The sequence below is a fragment of the Penicillium cosmopolitanum genome (genome assembly GCF_028827165.1).
Source record: "Penicillium cosmopolitanum strain IBT 29677 chromosome Unknown utg000006l:49.0-5199605.0:1.0-5204138.0, whole genome shotgun sequence".
In the NCBI taxonomy this organism is placed as follows: Eukaryota; Fungi; Ascomycota; class Eurotiomycetes; order Eurotiales; family Aspergillaceae; genus Penicillium; species Penicillium cosmopolitanum.
In genome coordinates, this window is record NW_026622676.1 from 3,533,312 (window position 1) to 3,551,549 (window position 18,238).

General features: G+C 49.6%; 5 protein-coding genes across 5 annotated transcripts; 3 read left to right on the forward strand and 2 right to left on the reverse strand.

Annotated features, from left to right (window-relative positions):
* Window positions 1-2,678: 2,678 nt before the first annotated feature.
* N7509_005841 (uncharacterized protein) lies at window positions 2,679-4,374 on the reverse strand (the record flags this gene model as incomplete). Its single annotated transcript, XM_056630478.1, has 4 exons — window positions 2,679-2,892; window positions 2,946-3,543; window positions 3,663-4,202; window positions 4,296-4,374. The coding sequence occupies 4 exons, from the start codon at window positions 4,372-4,374 to the stop codon at window positions 2,679-2,681; spliced, it is 1,431 nt and encodes a 476-aa protein (XP_056489780.1).
* Window positions 4,375-4,762: 388 nt separating this feature from the next.
* Window positions 4,763-6,714, forward strand: N7509_005842 (ESCRT-II subunit protein VPS36; the record flags this gene model as incomplete). The annotated part of the gene is made up of 3 exons (XM_056630479.1): window positions 4,763-4,863; window positions 4,934-5,069; window positions 5,146-6,714. 3 exons carry the CDS (start codon window positions 4,763-4,765, stop codon window positions 6,712-6,714), a joined length of 1,806 nt encoding a protein of 601 aa, XP_056489781.1.
* A 661-nt stretch (window positions 6,715-7,375) lies between these two features.
* Window positions 7,376-9,751, forward strand: N7509_005843 (uncharacterized protein; the record flags this gene model as incomplete). Its single annotated transcript, XM_056630480.1, has 2 exons — window positions 7,376-9,427; window positions 9,485-9,751. The coding sequence occupies 2 exons, from the start codon at window positions 7,376-7,378 to the stop codon at window positions 9,749-9,751; spliced, it is 2,319 nt and encodes a 772-aa protein (XP_056489782.1).
* Window positions 9,752-10,663: 912 nt separating this feature from the next.
* N7509_005844 (S-(hydroxymethyl)glutathione dehydrogenase/class III alcohol dehydrogenase) lies at window positions 10,664-12,111 on the forward strand (the record flags this gene model as incomplete). Its single annotated transcript, XM_056630481.1, has 5 exons — window positions 10,664-10,684; window positions 10,849-10,963; window positions 11,015-11,150; window positions 11,207-11,847; window positions 11,897-12,111. 5 exons carry the CDS (start codon window positions 10,664-10,666, stop codon window positions 12,109-12,111), a joined length of 1,128 nt encoding a protein of 375 aa, XP_056489783.1.
* A 790-nt stretch (window positions 12,112-12,901) lies between these two features.
* On the reverse strand, window positions 12,902-14,359 carry N7509_005845 (uncharacterized protein; the record flags this gene model as incomplete). The annotated part of the gene is given in 6 exon segments (XM_056630482.1): window positions 12,902-13,108; window positions 13,119-13,306; window positions 13,402-13,561; window positions 13,658-13,750; window positions 13,940-14,277; window positions 14,344-14,359. The coding sequence occupies 6 exon segments, from the start codon at window positions 14,357-14,359 to the stop codon at window positions 12,902-12,904; spliced, it is 1,002 nt and encodes a 333-aa protein (XP_056489784.1).
* Window positions 14,360-18,238: the final 3,879 nt, after the last annotated feature.

The following is an 18,238-nucleotide window of genomic DNA, read 5'->3' on the forward strand; positions in this document are numbered from 1 at the left end:
AGGGGAAGTATACTCCCGATCTGCAGCCATGGTAAACCTTGGGTATAAGCAACGAGGCTCAGCCACCCGTTTCTCAGTGAGATCGGAGTTGGTGCCTTAGTCTCCTGGCCGCATTTGGGTATCATTCTCCTCTTTGGGTAAGTGTACTAGCCTAAAGTTTATTAGTGGATTAATTATCTCAAATCAATAACGTCCGATTTATGGTCACTGCCATCATTAATATTTAGGTGCCTGATTTGAAGGATTGAAAATGATGAAAATGGATGATTTCAACGTGCCTGCCAGGCTGTGTCCAGAATGACAAAAGAGCCATAATATAACGCGATTGCCAAAACCTCGACATTTTCTTCAATATTTGAAATCATGATTAATGACGACTCGGGGTGCACCTGGAACAATTACTCGGTCTATTCCGACCGCACCCAAATATGCACAAGGGGATAATCCTTTTCAGTACTAGTAGCTGCAAAATCTAGCGCAGCAGGAAATGAAGGGTCCATCTCTTCGATCTCGCTTCGATAGTATTTACAACATATTGATAGACTCACGTTGTAATAGAGTTATTCTCCAAGATACTAGACCGGAAATCAAGCGACTTTTCTTGGCTAGTATCGTTGAAACATGTTTGGAGTACGTTACGTATGATTAATCGGTATCAAGACTGGCCTCTGCATTTCCAGGCACCGATATGCATGTATGTGCCGCGCTTCGCTGCAGCCGCAGGTACAATACAAGGAAGTGCCGCCAATGAATATCAAACACGCCAAATTTCTATTTGTCGAGGTCAAGGCGTTTGCAAAGCCTGGCATAACGAGGGAGCATTAACGGCAGATTCCGAGTCTTTTCAAGTTATAAAAGTAGAAAGATAGCGATACTTTTCTTTCTTCTATTCCACCAACTCATAACTCTCCTACCAGCATACCTCCCTTCTACAGCACACTTCGCAAGACAAACATGGAGGCAAAAGATCACACAAACCGCAAATTAACATCGCCACTTCTTACTCCACAATGCTGGAAATGAAATACGGACAAGAATTGAATTACTCATGTTATAATAAAATTGTTCTCCAATACACCAGGCTTGAAATTAAATCATATTAACTAGTATCAAGACTGGCCATGACCTTTCCAGGTACTGGTATGGTTCTGCGCTTCGCCAAGCGAACTTGAAGCACCAAGCTCAGTGATACGCAGGCGCTACCCAAACTGCATCCGCTGATCGAGCCATTCCCAGACTTCCTTCCACACCGAGTTGTCAACACTGTGGGTATAGACCAACCCAGCCGCAGAAAGGAATGCCATGGGCAGCGCAGAGCGCAGTTTCCGTATTGTATGCTCAGCTGTAGTTACAGTACAAAGGAAGATCCCGCCAATTCTTTGTCACCAACCTAATTCTTTGTAAAGCCTGACATCATGAGGGCAAAATCTGAATCCTTTCAACTTGAAGCTAGAAAGGCAGAGAATAAAGGAATACTTCCTTCCTTCCATTTCCTCAGTAATACCTCCACTTCTACAGAGATACGTCTGCAGAGATACTTCTACAGAAATTCTTTTACAAAAAAGACTCCAAGTCTTCTATAGGCATATAATTCACAAGACAAACATGGAAGCAAACGGTCTCATCAACCCCAGCAGCGGACAGCTTGGTGCATCAGGTTAGTAAGGTCGGAGGGATAAAGATAATCCCTACGCCTATACCATGAGACCTCCATGGCTGACCAGAATACATACAAGCCACCGAGATAAGAAACAGGGTAAAACTGATCGAAAGTACCAAGCTTTACACCAATAATTCAAGTTGTCGAGTGTGTCGCGAGTTTGCCAACATTGTGCCTTGTGCCAGATAACTGTACCTTCGAACCTCCCCATATTAAGTTCGGTAGGGATAAGTGGATAGAGTGCCATGTGCGTATTGAACGAGAAACCAGGCAAACCAAGACTGGGCAGGGGACTGGAGTGGTTTCGAACTGGGTTATCGAAGTAACAGGATCACTGATGGAAGTCCCCTATACCAAGCCCCGGATGATGAGACTCTCAGCAAGGCGCTTGAGATGTATTTCTTGCAACCTGTGAACTCAGCTTGTCTTATGAGGAGAGAAGGCAAAGATATAATACTATTAGACTCGCCAATTGCTAGGTAGATCGAATAAGGAGTCTCAACTTGAAGATTAAGATCATAATTGCTCGTCCCATAATACTAGTACTGTGGAAATAAAACACTGACAAAGAATTGCATTGCTTAAATGTACTCAAGATGGGTAAATATCTACTGAGGTGCGCCAGCGACACCGTCGCACCAATACAACCAGCACAGCGCAACAGTACCTCGACGATCAGTCGTGCTGGTTCTTGTAGCGCTGGCTGCAACTAGTATGTTGTACCGTGCTTCAAAACACAAATAGGACCGGGGGATGAACGGGAATAAAAGAAGAAAAAGGAGACCAAGTGCTAACGCAACGTAACTCCGGGTGATATGACGTGGAAAAGAAATTTTGGTCGACCAAACGCCTGTCGCTAGAGGTGGAAATAGGGTTGAAAAAGGGCCGAATCTACCAAGGCGAGGTAGTAGCAGGGTAGTGGCGCAGAGTAGACGGGATCCAGGGACCAGCCTAGGGGTAATTAATTGAAAACTGTTTTCCGGGACAGAAGGAATAAGCGGACTGAGAGGGGTCCAGGTTAGATTTGTCCTTTGATGTCGACGACGCGGTGCGCTTCGGATTTGGCTTGTTCGAAGACGAGCCCGGCCTTGCCGGTCAAGAGTCTGACGGACCCGTTTCGCTCTTCGAGGAGTTCTGCCGGGGCATGTTCCAAGACGAAACGGGCTGTCTGCTCATCCGACTCGAAGCCGAGTTCCTCCGTAATGAAACGGATGTTCACATCGGGTTTGTACCTATGATTCTGTTAGAAAATAGCCTTTTGAAAGGTTTGAGACGAAAGACTTACGCTTTGCACATGGCGGCCAGGGCAGACAAGCGCTCGCGGTCGACAAACATGTCCATGAGATAGGCACCCATGTTGGGCGTCTCCAGGTACAACTGGAAGAAGCGATGGTAGTTGCCGAGTGCCAACGCGGAGCGCACATCGAGGGCGTGCTTAACAGCCTCGTTCTTCTTGTCTGCAGCAGTCACGTCGGCTAGAGCATCGTTCATGGCCGTCCAGTTGCGGGTGTAAATGAAATAGAGAATACGATACGCCTTGAACTCCGTCGGATTCCCGCCTAGCGATTGCGCGTAAAGTACCCGGAGTTGGGTCTGGCACTGATTATACTCACCAAGATCCCCTTTCTCCAAGGCGATACGTGCGTGAATCTCATATACGGTCACTGTGAAGTCGGTCCGGATGTGCTGGACCGTCAGATCCTGGCGAAGGGATTTGAACTGATCACAGATGTAGGTGTAGTTGCTCTCTTGCTTCCATTTCTTCTTTAGAAGATCCAAGGCCTTTCGGAGAACGGGCAGTGGGCGAACAGTATCCGGGTTCGGGGCAGATGTTAAGCGGAAGTAGTTCTTCTCCAATTTCTGGCATCGGCCAATCACGGGTCCTTGGTCGGGTTCACTGCGCGCCGGAGAGTCGACAGGGAAGAGGTGCCCGAATTTCCGTAGGTGGCGCCGGCACCTTCAAAACGCTTCCTCCTCATCTCCAAATTAGCTTTTGACTTACTCGAGTCATCTGTGGTCATGCGGGGGCGCTTCTCTGTGGAAGGGTGAGTGACTCTGTCTTCAAAACGATTGCGATTATTGTTAGCTTTTCTCCATGGTGGGGAGTTCTCGGTTTGATGGATATCGGTCGACTTTCGCTTGCGCGAAGCATCCCCTGGGGAGGATGGTTGACTGGACATGCCCCAGTGGGAGACACTCGGGTTGGCCAGGATCTTATTGCGTTCATTCTGGATCATGACTTGCGGCAGAGCGAGACGCTCCCAGTCTATCATCTCCAGTTTGTGGTTTTCAGCGGCGTCGGTGATGACAAAGCGGAGTTTTTCTTGCATCTCCTTGGTGTCGACGCTGGCGACCTGGTTCTCGGGGGCAAAACACCGTTGTACGTAGCTGCGGACAGCCGGTGGAAACTCCATTCGAGGTCGCGGATCCGACTCGGTAGATGGCATGGCGGGTTGGGGAGGGTATCCATTTGTGGCAGGCTGGGTTGCTTTGTTATGTGCCAGACTACGGCGTGCTTGTACTGGGATACAGGCAGGGGTCGCTGGAGTCAAACCGTTAGCGCAGAACAAAGAATCGACTGGAACTCGAACTGGAGCCGGAACTGAAAGGGGTTCAACCGCGGGAGAGGGCTTACCAGTTGGAAAAGGGACAGGCGCAGCAGAGGGTGCTGGAGCTGGCCAGCGGGATTCCCGCCATGGGACACTCGAGTTCATGGCGGATGATGTCTAAAGGGAAGGGTGAAGATGACAGGGCGGAAGTGGCAAAAAAAAAGATGGAGAGAAAAGAAGAAAGATAGAGAAGAGGGCTACGATGGGTGGGAGATGTAGAGGAGAAGTTGAAGCAGAAGAGGAGGAGGAGTTGTAAATGCAGCAACAGTGACAGCAAGAGCAGGAGCAAGTGTGGGAAACTGCGAGTCTGCGTTGTCCTGCGTCGCGCCTGCCTCCAGAGTGTGTCTGGGAACTTCCCTTCGCTTACTCCCCGGACTTTCTATTTCCCCGACATTCCGTTGTTATCGCCTTATCGTGGCATGCAGGCCGTCCCGGGCCACCTTATGCTGGCCCCGGTCCCTTTGGGAAGCTGCGTGATGCACGAACCTGCTAGATGTTCTTCAAGTCTCTGGACCTGACCACGGCACTACGCCCTTTGCTATTACCTGACGAGACTCTTCTCTTTGTACAGGATGCGGTCGGGTTATACGAGGGGTGAGTGAAATACCATGCTTGGCATCGGATCCAATGTTATGCCCCGACATCTACTAATATAAAGGAATAGGAAATATAAGATCCCCAACTATCAAAATGGCCACGCCTACTTAACCTCCCACCGAGTATGCTACGTTGCGACAGAGGATCCACGCAAATATTGTGTTGGAATTGATTTAAAGGAAATTGACCGGGCAGAATACCAGGTGGGAAGCTCTCGTTCCCAGGATGCGGGGGAGGGGGAGGGGGAAGACACTGCAGCTAACCCAACTTTGTTACCAGGCTCGATTCTTAACCTCGTCGCCTAAAGTTACCATCTACCCTAAGCCACAGAATACCAAGAACGACAAGTCTAGAAGCACAACATCCAGCCCCGCTATCCCTCAGCAATCGACTCTTCATCCACTCCCCCACACGGGCCCATCAAAGTCACCCTCACCAAAGCCAATCAATGCGACTTGGATTTGCCCGATATGCACCTTCTCCAATCCTGTTCCCTCCAACTTTGACCCGGCGACGGCGACGGCTACGACCAACCTACCGCCGTGTCTCGCATGCGGTATCAAACCGCCCTTTACAACGATATTGAAAGCAGCGATCACGGCTGCGGCTAATCGAGATCCCCCCTTACCCGATGCTAGCTCATTGGCACCAGAGGATAGTACGCTTACCAGCAAAGGGAGACGCGACGCGACTACCGCTGGATCGGTATCCTGCCCTCGATGCACCTTTGTCAACCACCCATCACTGATCGAGTGTGAGATATGTGGGGCACCATTAATGCCAAAAGGTGCTGCTTCACAGCTGGACAGTGGGGGAAGCCGTGCAGATTCGCCGGCTCCATTCTTCCAGCAAGCACGGATAGTCAACACAGAAGTGAGCGAGAGTATCAAATTATCGTTTCGGGATGGCGGCGAAAAGACTTTTCACGAAAGACTTAAGGATGCCCTGGTGCAAAGGAAATGGCTGCTCCAGAACGCCCCTCCGGTACCTCCCCCGGCGCAGGTCACCTCGTCACCAGGTACTCCCGCTGCCACAGCCCTCGAGAGCCCGCAGCCCGCAGCCCCCCGTGTCTCAGCTGTAGGCATCGCAGGCCTCGAGCAACGAGGGCTAGAGGCTCGCATGAACAACCAGTTGGTGATTGGCAATGCGTTTGAGGATTTGGAGGCATTGATGGCATCAGCTAAGCAAATTGTTGCACTCGCAGAGACCTTGGCGCGAGAATCCGGAATGGCTACGAATGAAGGCTCCGCGGAGACTAATGCTGTGTTATCTGAGTCCGTGGCAGCCCTCGGGATGGTAACTACGAAGGATATGCTGAGTTCAGGTTCCGAGACACTCTATCTCTCGGAGTTATCACGCAACCTAGCAGAGTATCTAACGGATGACCGCCAAGGCATTCTACAGCGGGAAGGAGGAATTATGAGCTTGATCGATCTCTGGGCGGTATTCAACCGGTCTAGAAATGGTGTTGAGCTTGTCAGTCCGTCTGATTTCCAGCGAGCGGCGGAACTTTGGGAGAAGTTGAAGCTCCCGGTTCGCCTGCGCCGGTTCAAGAGTGGACTGCTGGTGGTTCAGAGATATGACTGGAGCGATGATAAGACGGTACGGCAATTGCAGGAATGGATGGAAGAATTGCGTCAAATTCCACCAGAAGAACCGGTACCATGGGACTGGCTGATCTTCGGTCGGGCCGTGACGGCGCAGGAGACGGCGCAGCGCTTTAAATGGAGTGTCGGCGTGGCTACGGAGGAATTAGAGATGGCAGAGGACCGAGGCGTACTCTGTCGGGAGGAAGGCATCGAAGGGCTCCGGTTCTGGGGCAATTACATCGTCATTCCTAGTAACTAGGATCTAGGCTTAGTTGCTTAGTGCCGGCAGCATCCGACATCATCGATCAACGAAGCTAACCCCAAAAGAGAGGGGATCCGCCGGGTGCAGCGTGAAGGCATTGGGCGATGACGATGGATTCCACGCTAGCGTGCCAGTCTGGTCCAAAGGGAGCAGAAACTCTGCAGGCGACGAATCACAGTCCGCAACCCGGGGTGATACTGTGACGTCACACTCCAAATTGGCTTGTGCTCTGCTTACATACGCACCACAGGGCTGCGGGGTTTGCGCTGTGATTGGTCAACCCCGTGTGTGCCCTTGTCGGGTCTCCACCACAGCCGGAAGACTCTCCTCCTTGAGGCATTCAGCCAGGGAGTTACTTGAACTGCTGTCTCCCATTAATTTTATGTTTCATTCTGTTTTGCATTTGCATTTTCAGAGAATCAAACGCTTCACACAGTACGAGTATATATCGGCGATTGCGCCCAAGTGGACCTGGTGCCCACTTCCCCGCAATTCGCTTCCTCTTCGTGATTTCGGGTGGATATGATCGACTGCCTTAGTGTCCTCTCGATCCCCACGCGAATTATCTTGTGATTCGAACTACTCACTATTTTCGATTGCCGGATATATCAAGAATACAATCAGATTATCCCTTACCCCATCCCAATCAACCTCTGCCATGAGCTCCTCCATAACGATACCCCGCGCTGCCGGGGTTGGCGTTACACGCCCTGCCCTCTCTCAACTAGTGGCCTCACGCACCACTCACAGTCGAAGCATCTTGGGCTGTGCCCGTAGCTACCATACCGGAAACAAAGACAAGTTTGAGCGAATTTCCCGCCGTATCGACAAGTACCATCGTCATCCCGAAGCCAACTGTTGCCGTAAGGCAGAAGCTCGTGAAGACTGGCCTGCCACGAGCCACCGCATCGCCGGGTGGACGCTTGGAAGCTGGCGTCGCTCGCGTTCCAGCTTTTCTGAACTCTCATCTGGTCGAGAGACGACCTTTTGGGATGCTGAGAATGAGCAGATGGCTCGGCAAATATCCTCGATGAAAAAGCTCGCCTCGGATGACCCCTACGATGCACTTTTTGGACGTAAACTGGGCGCCTCCTACATGGAACAGAACAATGCTCGCTGGCCGAGCTTTCTTTGGACTTTCGTCAACGAGAAGCCTGCGTACGCTGAACCCTCCAAAGCACACCTCCAAGACTTCAACTTCACTCGTTCCCCCTCGTCCAGCTCTCTTGGAAACCCAGATGCCCTTCAATATGACCCGATTAGTGGCCGCATGGTGCCAGCACCCCCCGTCGAATCCAAAATCAAAGGTACTAAAGCCTCTGTGGACTGTCCTCCCGGCAGCGAAGTTGAGGCAAAATTCACTTCAATCCCTGCTGTTCCCGAGGATAGCAAGTTCCGCAAGACCTCGGCCATTGCCCATTCCCAGACCATCGACTGTCCGCCTGGCTCTGAACTAGACGCCCTCTACAAGACCGATCCAGCCGCCCTTAAGGATGCCAAGGTTACCGGTGTGAAGCATGGCGAAGAGTCCACTCAAAAACCCAATGTTAACATTTCCTGTGCTCCAGGCAGTGAGTTAGAAGCGCTTTTTATCTCCGAGTCGATACACACAGAGCAACCACATGCCGAGACTTTCAACGTCAAGAAAAGTGCCAAACATTATAGGCCCGATGCAGGCTTAAACACCAGTGGAAATGTCGAATGTGCCCCCGGCAGCGAGCTCGAGGCCATGTTTTCCTCCAACCCCGCCGCTCGCGAGGACCGAAGCCGCCCTTTGAATGCATTTAACCCCGAGTCAAGCGAAACTCACACCACTGTGTCTGTTGACTGCCCCCCTGGAGGTGAGCTGGAAGCGAAATTTGCTACCCAGCTCAGCCTGGGAGAGCACTACACCGCCCCCACCGATGTACCAAACATTGATTGTGCCCCTGGAAGTGAGGTTGAGGCAAAGATGGTTGCCGAGTCTGGCATCAACCTCTCTCAAGCCCCGGAGCGACCTACCCCGAGTGTTGATCGCACTGAAAGCATTGACTACGCACCTGGTAGTGAGCTGGAAGCACTGTTCACTGCGGATCCCGCCTCTGCTGAGACAATAACCCGCCCAGCTAAACTCGCCGATTCGAGGAGCACCCAGAAGGCTCCTCTCACCATGGATTGTGCCCCTGGAAACGAGTTAGAGGCGATGTTCGCTTCCGAGGCCGCCGCTACTGGAGCATATGGCAAAGTCGAGAATGTGAGCCCACTGCAAGCCAGCGACATTCGAGCTGGCCGCATCTCAGATGTCCAATACGACGGTGTCGAAGACCGTGTCGGTGATTTCCTAGCATTGAACCCCAAGGCTGCGAACACTGGATCCGCCCCCTTCCGTATCCTAGCCTACGATGCCGCCGCTTCAAAGGTTGCCAGCTCCGAGGCAGACTCATTCTTCGGTGCCAATGAGCCCGTAGCACCGCACGAGGTTCTCTCCCGCCTTCACAACCCCGCGAAATTCGTACCCTACTTCGAACAAATGCAACAAGACGGATATGAGATAGCCACAGGTGGCGGTGACATCATCGTCTTCAGGAAATCCTCCAACGGCTCAGTCAACCCAATCATGTCCCCTGAAGTCGCTGCGCGACAGGAAGATATCCATGCCGACATTGCGAAGTCCATCCACCATGACTCCTACAATTCATCGGAGTCCTCCTCTCGCCCTTCCACCTCTAAGGTGAGTTGGCAGTAAAACTCCTCGCCCGGATCGTAGTAACTCATCGGGTCGACATAGCCTTCTTCAAAGTCAAAGTCAAAGCCGAACGCCAATAAGCACACTCGTGCGGAGGAATCGCAGGCTTCTGGATCCTCTACAAACCCGAAACCAAAAGCCCGGTCCACATTTTCCAAAGCAGTTCGCCGAATTTTCATCACCGGTACCATTGTCGGTGCATCGTGCTATGCCTTTGGAGTGGTGACTGAGTACTTCCGCACAGGCGGAAAAGACGGATATGGCATTGACGGGTTCACCGTATTTGAGTCCGATAGGCGTCATCGGTGAGACAAGCGGACTATCAACTGAGCCATTAGACATGATCGGTTATTCTTGATGGTCTGGCCTTGACTCCATCCCATCTATTTTCCTGATCACGAGCTGGCCTTAAGACTTTTTATGATTCTTCCCTGGTATACCTTGTATACCTTTGGTTTATTTTGTTGAGGGGGAATACAGATGTCGGCGCCTGGTTCTTTTTCATTCTTGTGATATACCTATATCCCCATCATATCTGTGCTGTGCATAGAGATTTAGACGAAGAACGAGATCATATTTTATTCTCATTTTCGCTATTTCTCAAATACAATTAAGAGGAAGTTACTCCCCTGGTTCTAAGCTTCGAAGCCGCTCTGGCAACGCAGTCAACAAAATCTGGATCGATTAATCCGAACTGATCTCCCGCTTATCCTTCAGAGAAAGAGAGCATTAAGTAATGGCCCGTTAAAAGAAAGAATGCAAAGTGGAAAGACTGATCGCGTCCCATTTGGAGTAAGCCAGTGTGAGCTGTTGATCACAACTGAAATACGACCTTAGAATTGCGACATGTGGGAGACGAAGAAGCTGAAGCCAGGATTACCTAACCCACTTCGGTTCAATCTTCCGTTGATATCACTATCAGAAATGATTGATAACGGGAAAGCATGCCGAAAAGATCGAGGGACGGGACAAAACGGACATGTATCCGCGGCGAACTTGCGTGATACTCCTCATTCCCCGCTCCCTCCAAATATCCCCTCACATGCGGGGGATTCTCCCCACTCAGAAACACCTGTCAACAGATCCCGGAAAAAAATCATGCACATTGAGAATTTTGTCTTTTTCATATGTCCAATATTTTGGTGGCTTTTTGTCAATTCGAACCTGAATTTGTGAATAGTAGCCCTCGATTCCGATCATAGACAGCGCAAAATTATTATCATGGCGAGCACAGTCGGAAAGGTATGTCACGACTTTTCATTACGTCTCTTAATTCCGTCCATTGGTAGCTAACTTGCAGGAAATAGACAATTACTTGCAAGGTACGAAAGGATGCGGCACAATCGACATCGATTTCACGGAGAAAGATGAGCGAGCATGAGGTATACTGATCGCATCAAAAAAAGGCAGCAATTGCTTGGAATGCAAAGGAGCCTCTATCCTTGGAAGATGTGGAAGTGGCGCCACCAAAAGCACACGAAGTGCGCATGAAAGTCCTGCACACTGGAGTGTGTCACACAGGTATTATCGCCCACACAGAAACCGAATGAAGCTTACTAAATGTACTACTAGACCAATATACACTCTCTGGCGCAGACCCGGAAGGCGCATTTCCCTCCATTCTCGGCCACGAGGGGGCTGGTATTGTGGAATCTGTTGGAGCCGGAGTGACTAACGTGAAGCCTGGAGATTTTGTCATCGCACTATAGTGAGTCAACACAGACGTTCGACAATATTTGTCGCCTTATATGCTGATCATAATAGCACCCCCGAATGCGGCGAATGCAAATTTTGCCGATCTGGAAAGACAAATCTGTGCGGAAAGATCCGTGATACCCAAGGCAAAGGTGTGATGCCCGATGGAACATCGCGTTTCCGAGCACGCGGCAAGGATATCCTACACTTCATGGGCTGCTCAACATTCTCCCAATACACCGTTCTGGCAGATATTTCCGTCGTTGCTGTCACCGATCGAATTGGAACCGACCGGTCTTGCCTTCTCGGCTGCGGAATCACTACCGGATACGGTGCAGCAGTTTTCTCCGCCAAGGTCGAGGAAGGCTCTACGATAGCTGTCTTTGGCGTAGGCTGTGTTGGATTATCAATCATTCAAGGTGCCGTTAGGCAAAAGGCAAGCAGAATCATTGCGATCGATCTGAACGATGGAAAGGAGTCTTGGGCGCGAAAATTCGGAGCTACGGAGTTCATCAATCCCACAAAGGTGCCGCGAAACAAGCTTCTCCAAGAGCATTTGGTGGATATTACGGATGGAGGGTGTGACTATACTTTTGATTGTACTGGTAATGTCACTGTGATGCGAACTGCCCTCGAAGCCTGTCATAAGGGATGGGGTGAGAGCATCGTTATTGGTGTTGCGGCTGCTGGCCAAGAAATCACCACACGACGTAAGTCTCCCTTTCGAACTTTTGTAGACCCTTTCTAAGGATTTTACAGCTTTCCAACTCGTTACTGGCCGAACTTGGCGAGGCTGCGCCTTTGGTGGCGTGAAGGGCCGTACACAGCTACCAAGCCTTGTTGATGACTATCTTAATGGTCAGCTAAAGGTGGATGAATTCATCACTCACCGTCTGCCGATCGAACGCCTCAACGAGGCTTTTGCTCTGATGAAGGAGGGAGGCTGTATTCGTTGCGTTGTGGATATGAAATAGATAAATTAATGTGAATTGTATTTGATGGGAAACAGGGAAAAGGTTGTGCAAATAGTCTCGTCAGGTTTAATACTTAAAATTGACATCTGAAGAGTCCAAAGGACTGTGGTTATGAATTTTTTTTTTCCTACGCTGAAACATGCCCAGGCGGCAATTCGAGGCTGTGGTCCTCATATGTTTCAATAAAATAGTTTTAGATTGACATTCACAGGACAAGATTAAGCCGGGTTGACGATGGAACGCTGAATATGAAGATGAGCCCTTGTTAAGAGATCAGGTTCTACTTACCTTCAATATTTCAACGACCATCGAAGGCTTTCATCGTACTTGTAGCCTATGACCCTCGATCAATGGATTTTGGACCATGATCGCCGTAACCCTTCTCCATCTACTCGATCACCGAGTTCCAAAATTATGCAAGGGGGCGTGTATCCGGAAGACTCATTTTTACAGTTTGCCGATCCTTTCTGAGATAAAGGGACTGACACTGGCTATCATTAATTAGGATTAGCTGACGTAGCTTTCTTTTCTGTATGTTCCTTTATCTGCATAAATCCTCCATGGCTTAATGTCCGATGTATCTTCGAGCGAAAAGGGCAAAAGGCTAGATATTAGACTGTCTCCATGAAGATCATCTCGCTGCAACAATGACACATTACCTCATCCACACATTACCTCATCCACACATTACTTCATTCACACATTACTTCATTCACATAACTCCTCAAGCACAGGACCCTTCAATCACACAATCTTTCCGTCAAGCCTCAAAGAAACCCGAAATCCGAAATCAACTCCAGGATAGAGGATCATAAAACCCATCTCCTGGGCTTGGCGCAGTGATTTCCTCATTATCCTCACTGTCCTCATATTCATCAAATTCCTCATCGTCTTCATCGTCCTCACAGTCCTCATATTCCTCATCGTCCTGATCATTCCCACTGTCATCATTGTGCTCATAGTCCTCATCGTTCTCATCATCCTCATAAATCATCATCTAAATCGACCTCCACTTCGTTCCCTGGCTCCGTATCCAGGTCTTCGTGCTCGATGAACAGCCCCCATTCAATCTCCCGACCCCCAACTTCTTCGTTTGGTAGGGCCGGGGATCCGATCTCGTTCATTGCAAAATGAGTCTCAGCCTCGATTTCATACAGCTCCTCATCCAGCATCGCAAGCTCCTCGGGACCAACCTCTGTGTTCTGCGGGGTGATGTCTCCACGCCTGTTATTTGGCTGTCCATCACTTCCCTGTTCCCAGTGGAGAGTCTTTTCCCCGGGAAGAACGCACGAATGATATGAATTTTAGTCCCATGGATGCCGATCTGGAAGACCTCTTGGTCGGGAACCTTCTCTCCGGGGTTGGTACTATGCAGGTGACGGCGGAGTTGACGGAGGATTTGTATGGATTTGCCCTTGAGCGTTCCTTCGAGGGTGTTCTCTTCGACTATCTATGCCTCAATTAGCTTTTTTTCTTCAATCCAAATAGTGCTTCTGGTTACAAGGCTCGGTGGAAGGGATTGAGAGTGCCATTTATTTTAACGTACCGACGAGAAGTTGAAGATTGAAAGAGTTTCGTAGCCGTTCATTCCTTTATGCCCGACCTCAAAAACCCCGCTGAAGGGAGGAGCGCCACGGTACTGTTGATGGCTTCCGGTCAAGGATTTGTGCGTTAGATATAGATTTAGTCGCGAACTGTTTGGATGCCTCGTTGTTAGCTGGGTTGGCTGCCCTTTCGAGATGGGATCGAAACAGCCAGCATCTTGAGATAAAACGCAGCCCGACATCTGCTCTCGCTGGTATTTCACATGTCAAAAAAAATCACTCACATAGGGTAAAATACTACCTGGCCTCTTGAATCCCGTATGTTCAGATCCAGTTTCAACTGTATCTGCACCAGCAATCCATGGATGGATAGCCCACTCCTGTGCATATGGCCACTCAGTCACCAATTTATCAGCGATAGACTGGATTCCACCTTCCCAAATCCCCTTATCGAAGGGAGGAGTCTGTCTAAGACATGCGAACACAGAATCGAAGGCTCTGTCATATCGCGGCCAGCGACCTCTACGGGCGCGTTTGGAATATCTGAAAACGAATGGCGGGTTGCGCCAAATCGCTGGAATCTGGTCGGCAAATCCAATTCTCGTCTTATGTATCGTCGATTCTGAAGAGGATTGGATAAGACGTAATGGGATGGAAGTACGAGGGCTTCCGGTCGGGATTGACTTACGGCAGTCTCGCGCCATGCGGAAGAATCGACTCGGCATGAATTCTTCGGCCGGGCGGTTCTAGTAAAAGACCACAGGGATATTGTTAACATTGACAGGCACGACAGAACTGTGGTGCTTTAACTCGATGGTAGATGGGGGCTTGTGATCTGAACTTGCTGTGTCCTTCTCCGATGAAGTTGCCTGCACCGGGGGCGGACGCACAGCTTTGCTTGAATCCATGGTTCATTCAATCAAAAGGCACGATCAAATTAAGAGTAGTAGAGTGGGTGGCTTGGGGAAGAAGAACGATGAAGGTAAGAGTGAGAAGAGTGAAAAGAGTGTGAAGATGCTGAGAGAGAGAAGGGGGAAGGCCTCTCTGATGATACGATGATACGATGCGACGCGACGATACGGTCAGTACTGTCGCATCAGGTGCGAGGGGCATCGCAGCCTGGGCTCTATGGCTATTAGAGGTAACTAACGTGAAATACACGATCACAACAATAATCTGGTTCATTTATTCATCCGGATTTAGATGTTGCTGGGCGTTTACGTATTCTTCGTTTATTCAGTTGTGCAAGTTTTGTTCAGCGCGACGGCGAGATGAAGTGGAGATTCCCCAACTAGATACTCTTATCCCCATAGAAGAATTCCATAGTGTAATATTTATCATACATGGCAAAAACCGGTTAATATAATGTGAAAAATCACAATTTTATATACTCTTCTTTGTGAACTCACATTCATTAAGTACCTCTATATCGGAAATGCCTCTTTGCCTCCGGCCAATCAGGAGTCAGGAATGACATCCTCTTTGGAACCATATGTGTTCTGTTTAATAAAGGACAACTTGAATCAATATAGCATCTCCGTCAGTTTCGTTCATTGGAAAAATTAAAGCAAATGGCCGAAAATCTCCGCGGTCCAAGGGTGGTGATCCGTGAAGCCGCTGCACCAACCATAACAGAACTCATTTATGGTTGAAATGGGGTGCAAAAATAATTGTAGCAAGGTATTATACACTCTAGTCAAATAATTCATCTTGATCATCTACATTTGCGTGAAAATATGATACTGCCAGTTAGGGTTTATACTTGACAGCTGACACCCGCAAGGCGGTGAGCTCAACCAAATACTGGAGAGATACCATATTTTCAGTTGCCAGCCTTGGAGAGATCTATATTATATTGAAAATAGTAGTCCGCGCTTGACGATCTTCTTGCTATATATACTAGCCTATTTTCCACGTCTGCTAGCCATTTTACATGAAGGTTTGGAGAACTGTGAGACGATTGGTCATTGTGCTGAGGCTGAAGCAAGTGCTTTGGTACCTCAGGCTCCTCTACGAACAAAATACTCGCCAGCCATGTGTTCAACTAGTTCAATCATCTCCAGCAAGACTTGCAGCTGAGCCTGAAAAAGAGAAAGTTTCAACGTGATGCTTTCTCCTCGGAGAGGAATTTAGAGGGACCTCGGAACCTTTGGAAGTCCAACGAGATTCGAAACCTTATAAGACTCGGAGTTAACTAGGTATCGACCAACTGTGGCATGTAAGTCTAACAGTATCGTTAGGAAAAGCCCCGGGGCTCGGCAACTCAATAGCGCAGGAGTCGTATCCCGAGGTCGATTTTGAGGAGCCCTCCAAAACTGAAAATGGAATCATGTGTCCACCGAGTAACCCTGGAGGATTTCAAGTTGTCCAACTTGGAGCACTGGGACCCGGCAGCGGTCATGATGCTGCTATTTCCCAGTAGTCGTGGTAGTTGATTTTTTGCACTTCGAGTTTTTCCGGTGGGAAAGTATCGCCGACAGCCACAGCCGCAACCCTACTACGAATAGAGTTGCGGTTAATTGGCTCCCGTCCGCGCAGTGAAAAAAGAAAACCGAGTCCACCTGGGCAAGATTAACAGTTCACGAAAACGGGAATTCGACACCTGGGCAGCCAATACGCCTTTCTTTCCTCTTCTTGGCTCCGGAAATCTCAACATCAGCTCGCTGACGCCCGATTCCAAGGTTGATGACGCAGACTGCAGACTCATGGGTTTAAGTTGGTTACCGCCCGAAAATATATATGCCGCACACTGCAACTCGACCAATCTTCAAATTGACAGAGTTCATCAGAAATGACGTTTCTGCCCAACAATCCACACTGGCCAGACCTACCCCGTGGAGACCATTGCGAAGCCGAAACCCACCTTTCCAGCAGATGAAAGCAAGCTGCCCCAGTCGATGAAGTCTGGACTCTTCGATGGTGGCCAGACCCAGTCACGTGTAGTCACATAGAGTCACATGACACTGAGATGTAACCCGGCTGAGCTAATCATGTTGGGCGGTATTCTGGGTCACCTGACTAGGTACCTGAAAGTACCTGTCGCGCATGGACCTGTCAGTGGGGCCGAAGCTGGTCCAGGAACAGGCCTAGCGCACGCCTAGTGCGGGCGCGGTCCTTGGTACGCCCGATGATCCTATTTACGGCAGACGGTGGTACGGAACATGTTTACATACACGTATTTCATTACGCCTGGGCATCCATTAGCAATCCTGGGGATGAGTATACAAGCATGTAGATATTTAGACACCATTGAGATCATCTGGAACTGAAAAGATATACTACTATCTAGTACAAATTCTATAAATGAAGATTGAACAAAGGCAGAATATTCTTAGCACAGACTCGCGTTTCTATAATTAACAACACTCCCGGCCACCAGCGACTTCTTTGTCCTTTGTCCGTCTTTGTCCAGCACTGGTTATTCGGCACTGCTTCCAGAATCTACCACCGTTGTCCACGCGTGGATACTATTGCCGCGGCAATCTCTACCTTGACGGTGAAAATATCACTCATACCAGAAACATGCCTCAGCCACCGCCCAGTGGGGAGAGTGGCAGTCTGAAACAGAGAAGCGAACATCTGCGAGACTGTTACATAGCCGACCCCTCACAGGGCTGGCTCTCCACAACACTCCGAAACGCGTCAGGAATGTCGGGATGACGGGGGTTGGGTGCTATTATGTCGATGAGGGGAGCGTGATGACCCTTCATTCCGACCTGTCGTGCACGTGGGATACTAGTACTAGTAGTAGTATATTTTCCTTCGTACGGAGTACGGGTATACTCAAATACTACACTAAAGGGAGTCAAAGAGAGCCAGATAAAGGTTCAAGGTCCGACCGGGTTCGATCGACAAGGACCTCGCGCAAAGCACGAATATAATTGGACTTTTAGAAATGAAGTAGCTGGTACTATAGCATAAGTTGTGACACCACGGGCAATCAATGGTAACTATGGAGTATGTACTCCGTACAGAGAACAGACTCGACGTGCTCAGGGTAGAGAATTGCAAATTAATCGTGGAGTCTTGGAGTAGATAGTTTATTCACAGGATCAATAATACATACTGTACTTTAGCCCTACAAACCAACAACCAACTATGTATTGACCTGGCGCCGCGGACCAATGGACAAGAACGGAAATGACGTCTCGGAGGATTTCGAGACTATTGACTCGTGGGCAAGATAGTGCCGGAGTGTGCCAGTGCCACTATGTACCACTACCAGTGCCAGTGCCCGCCAGTGCCACCACCATGATGGTGTCCACACTCCAAGACTCCCTAGGGGCTGTCCCCGAACGATTCAAAGTCTAACCAGCTTGGCCATTGACCGGCGCTACGCTGATTCGACCTCTTTGTTGATCGCTTACCCGAAAAGGCCAGGCGAGCGCGACTAAAACGAGGCCACGCCACAACGGGCCAAGTGGGCTTGACGAAATGCCCGTGTATAGTTGCGTATTGCTCGTGGAGGGTGGGTTAGTGCCACTATTGCCACGGCGACACGCATAGTGTTGGATGTGCGGGAGTACCTGACGCGGGCTGATTACGATGTGCAGTTGACCTACCGCGCAAAGTAGTGGGTTGGA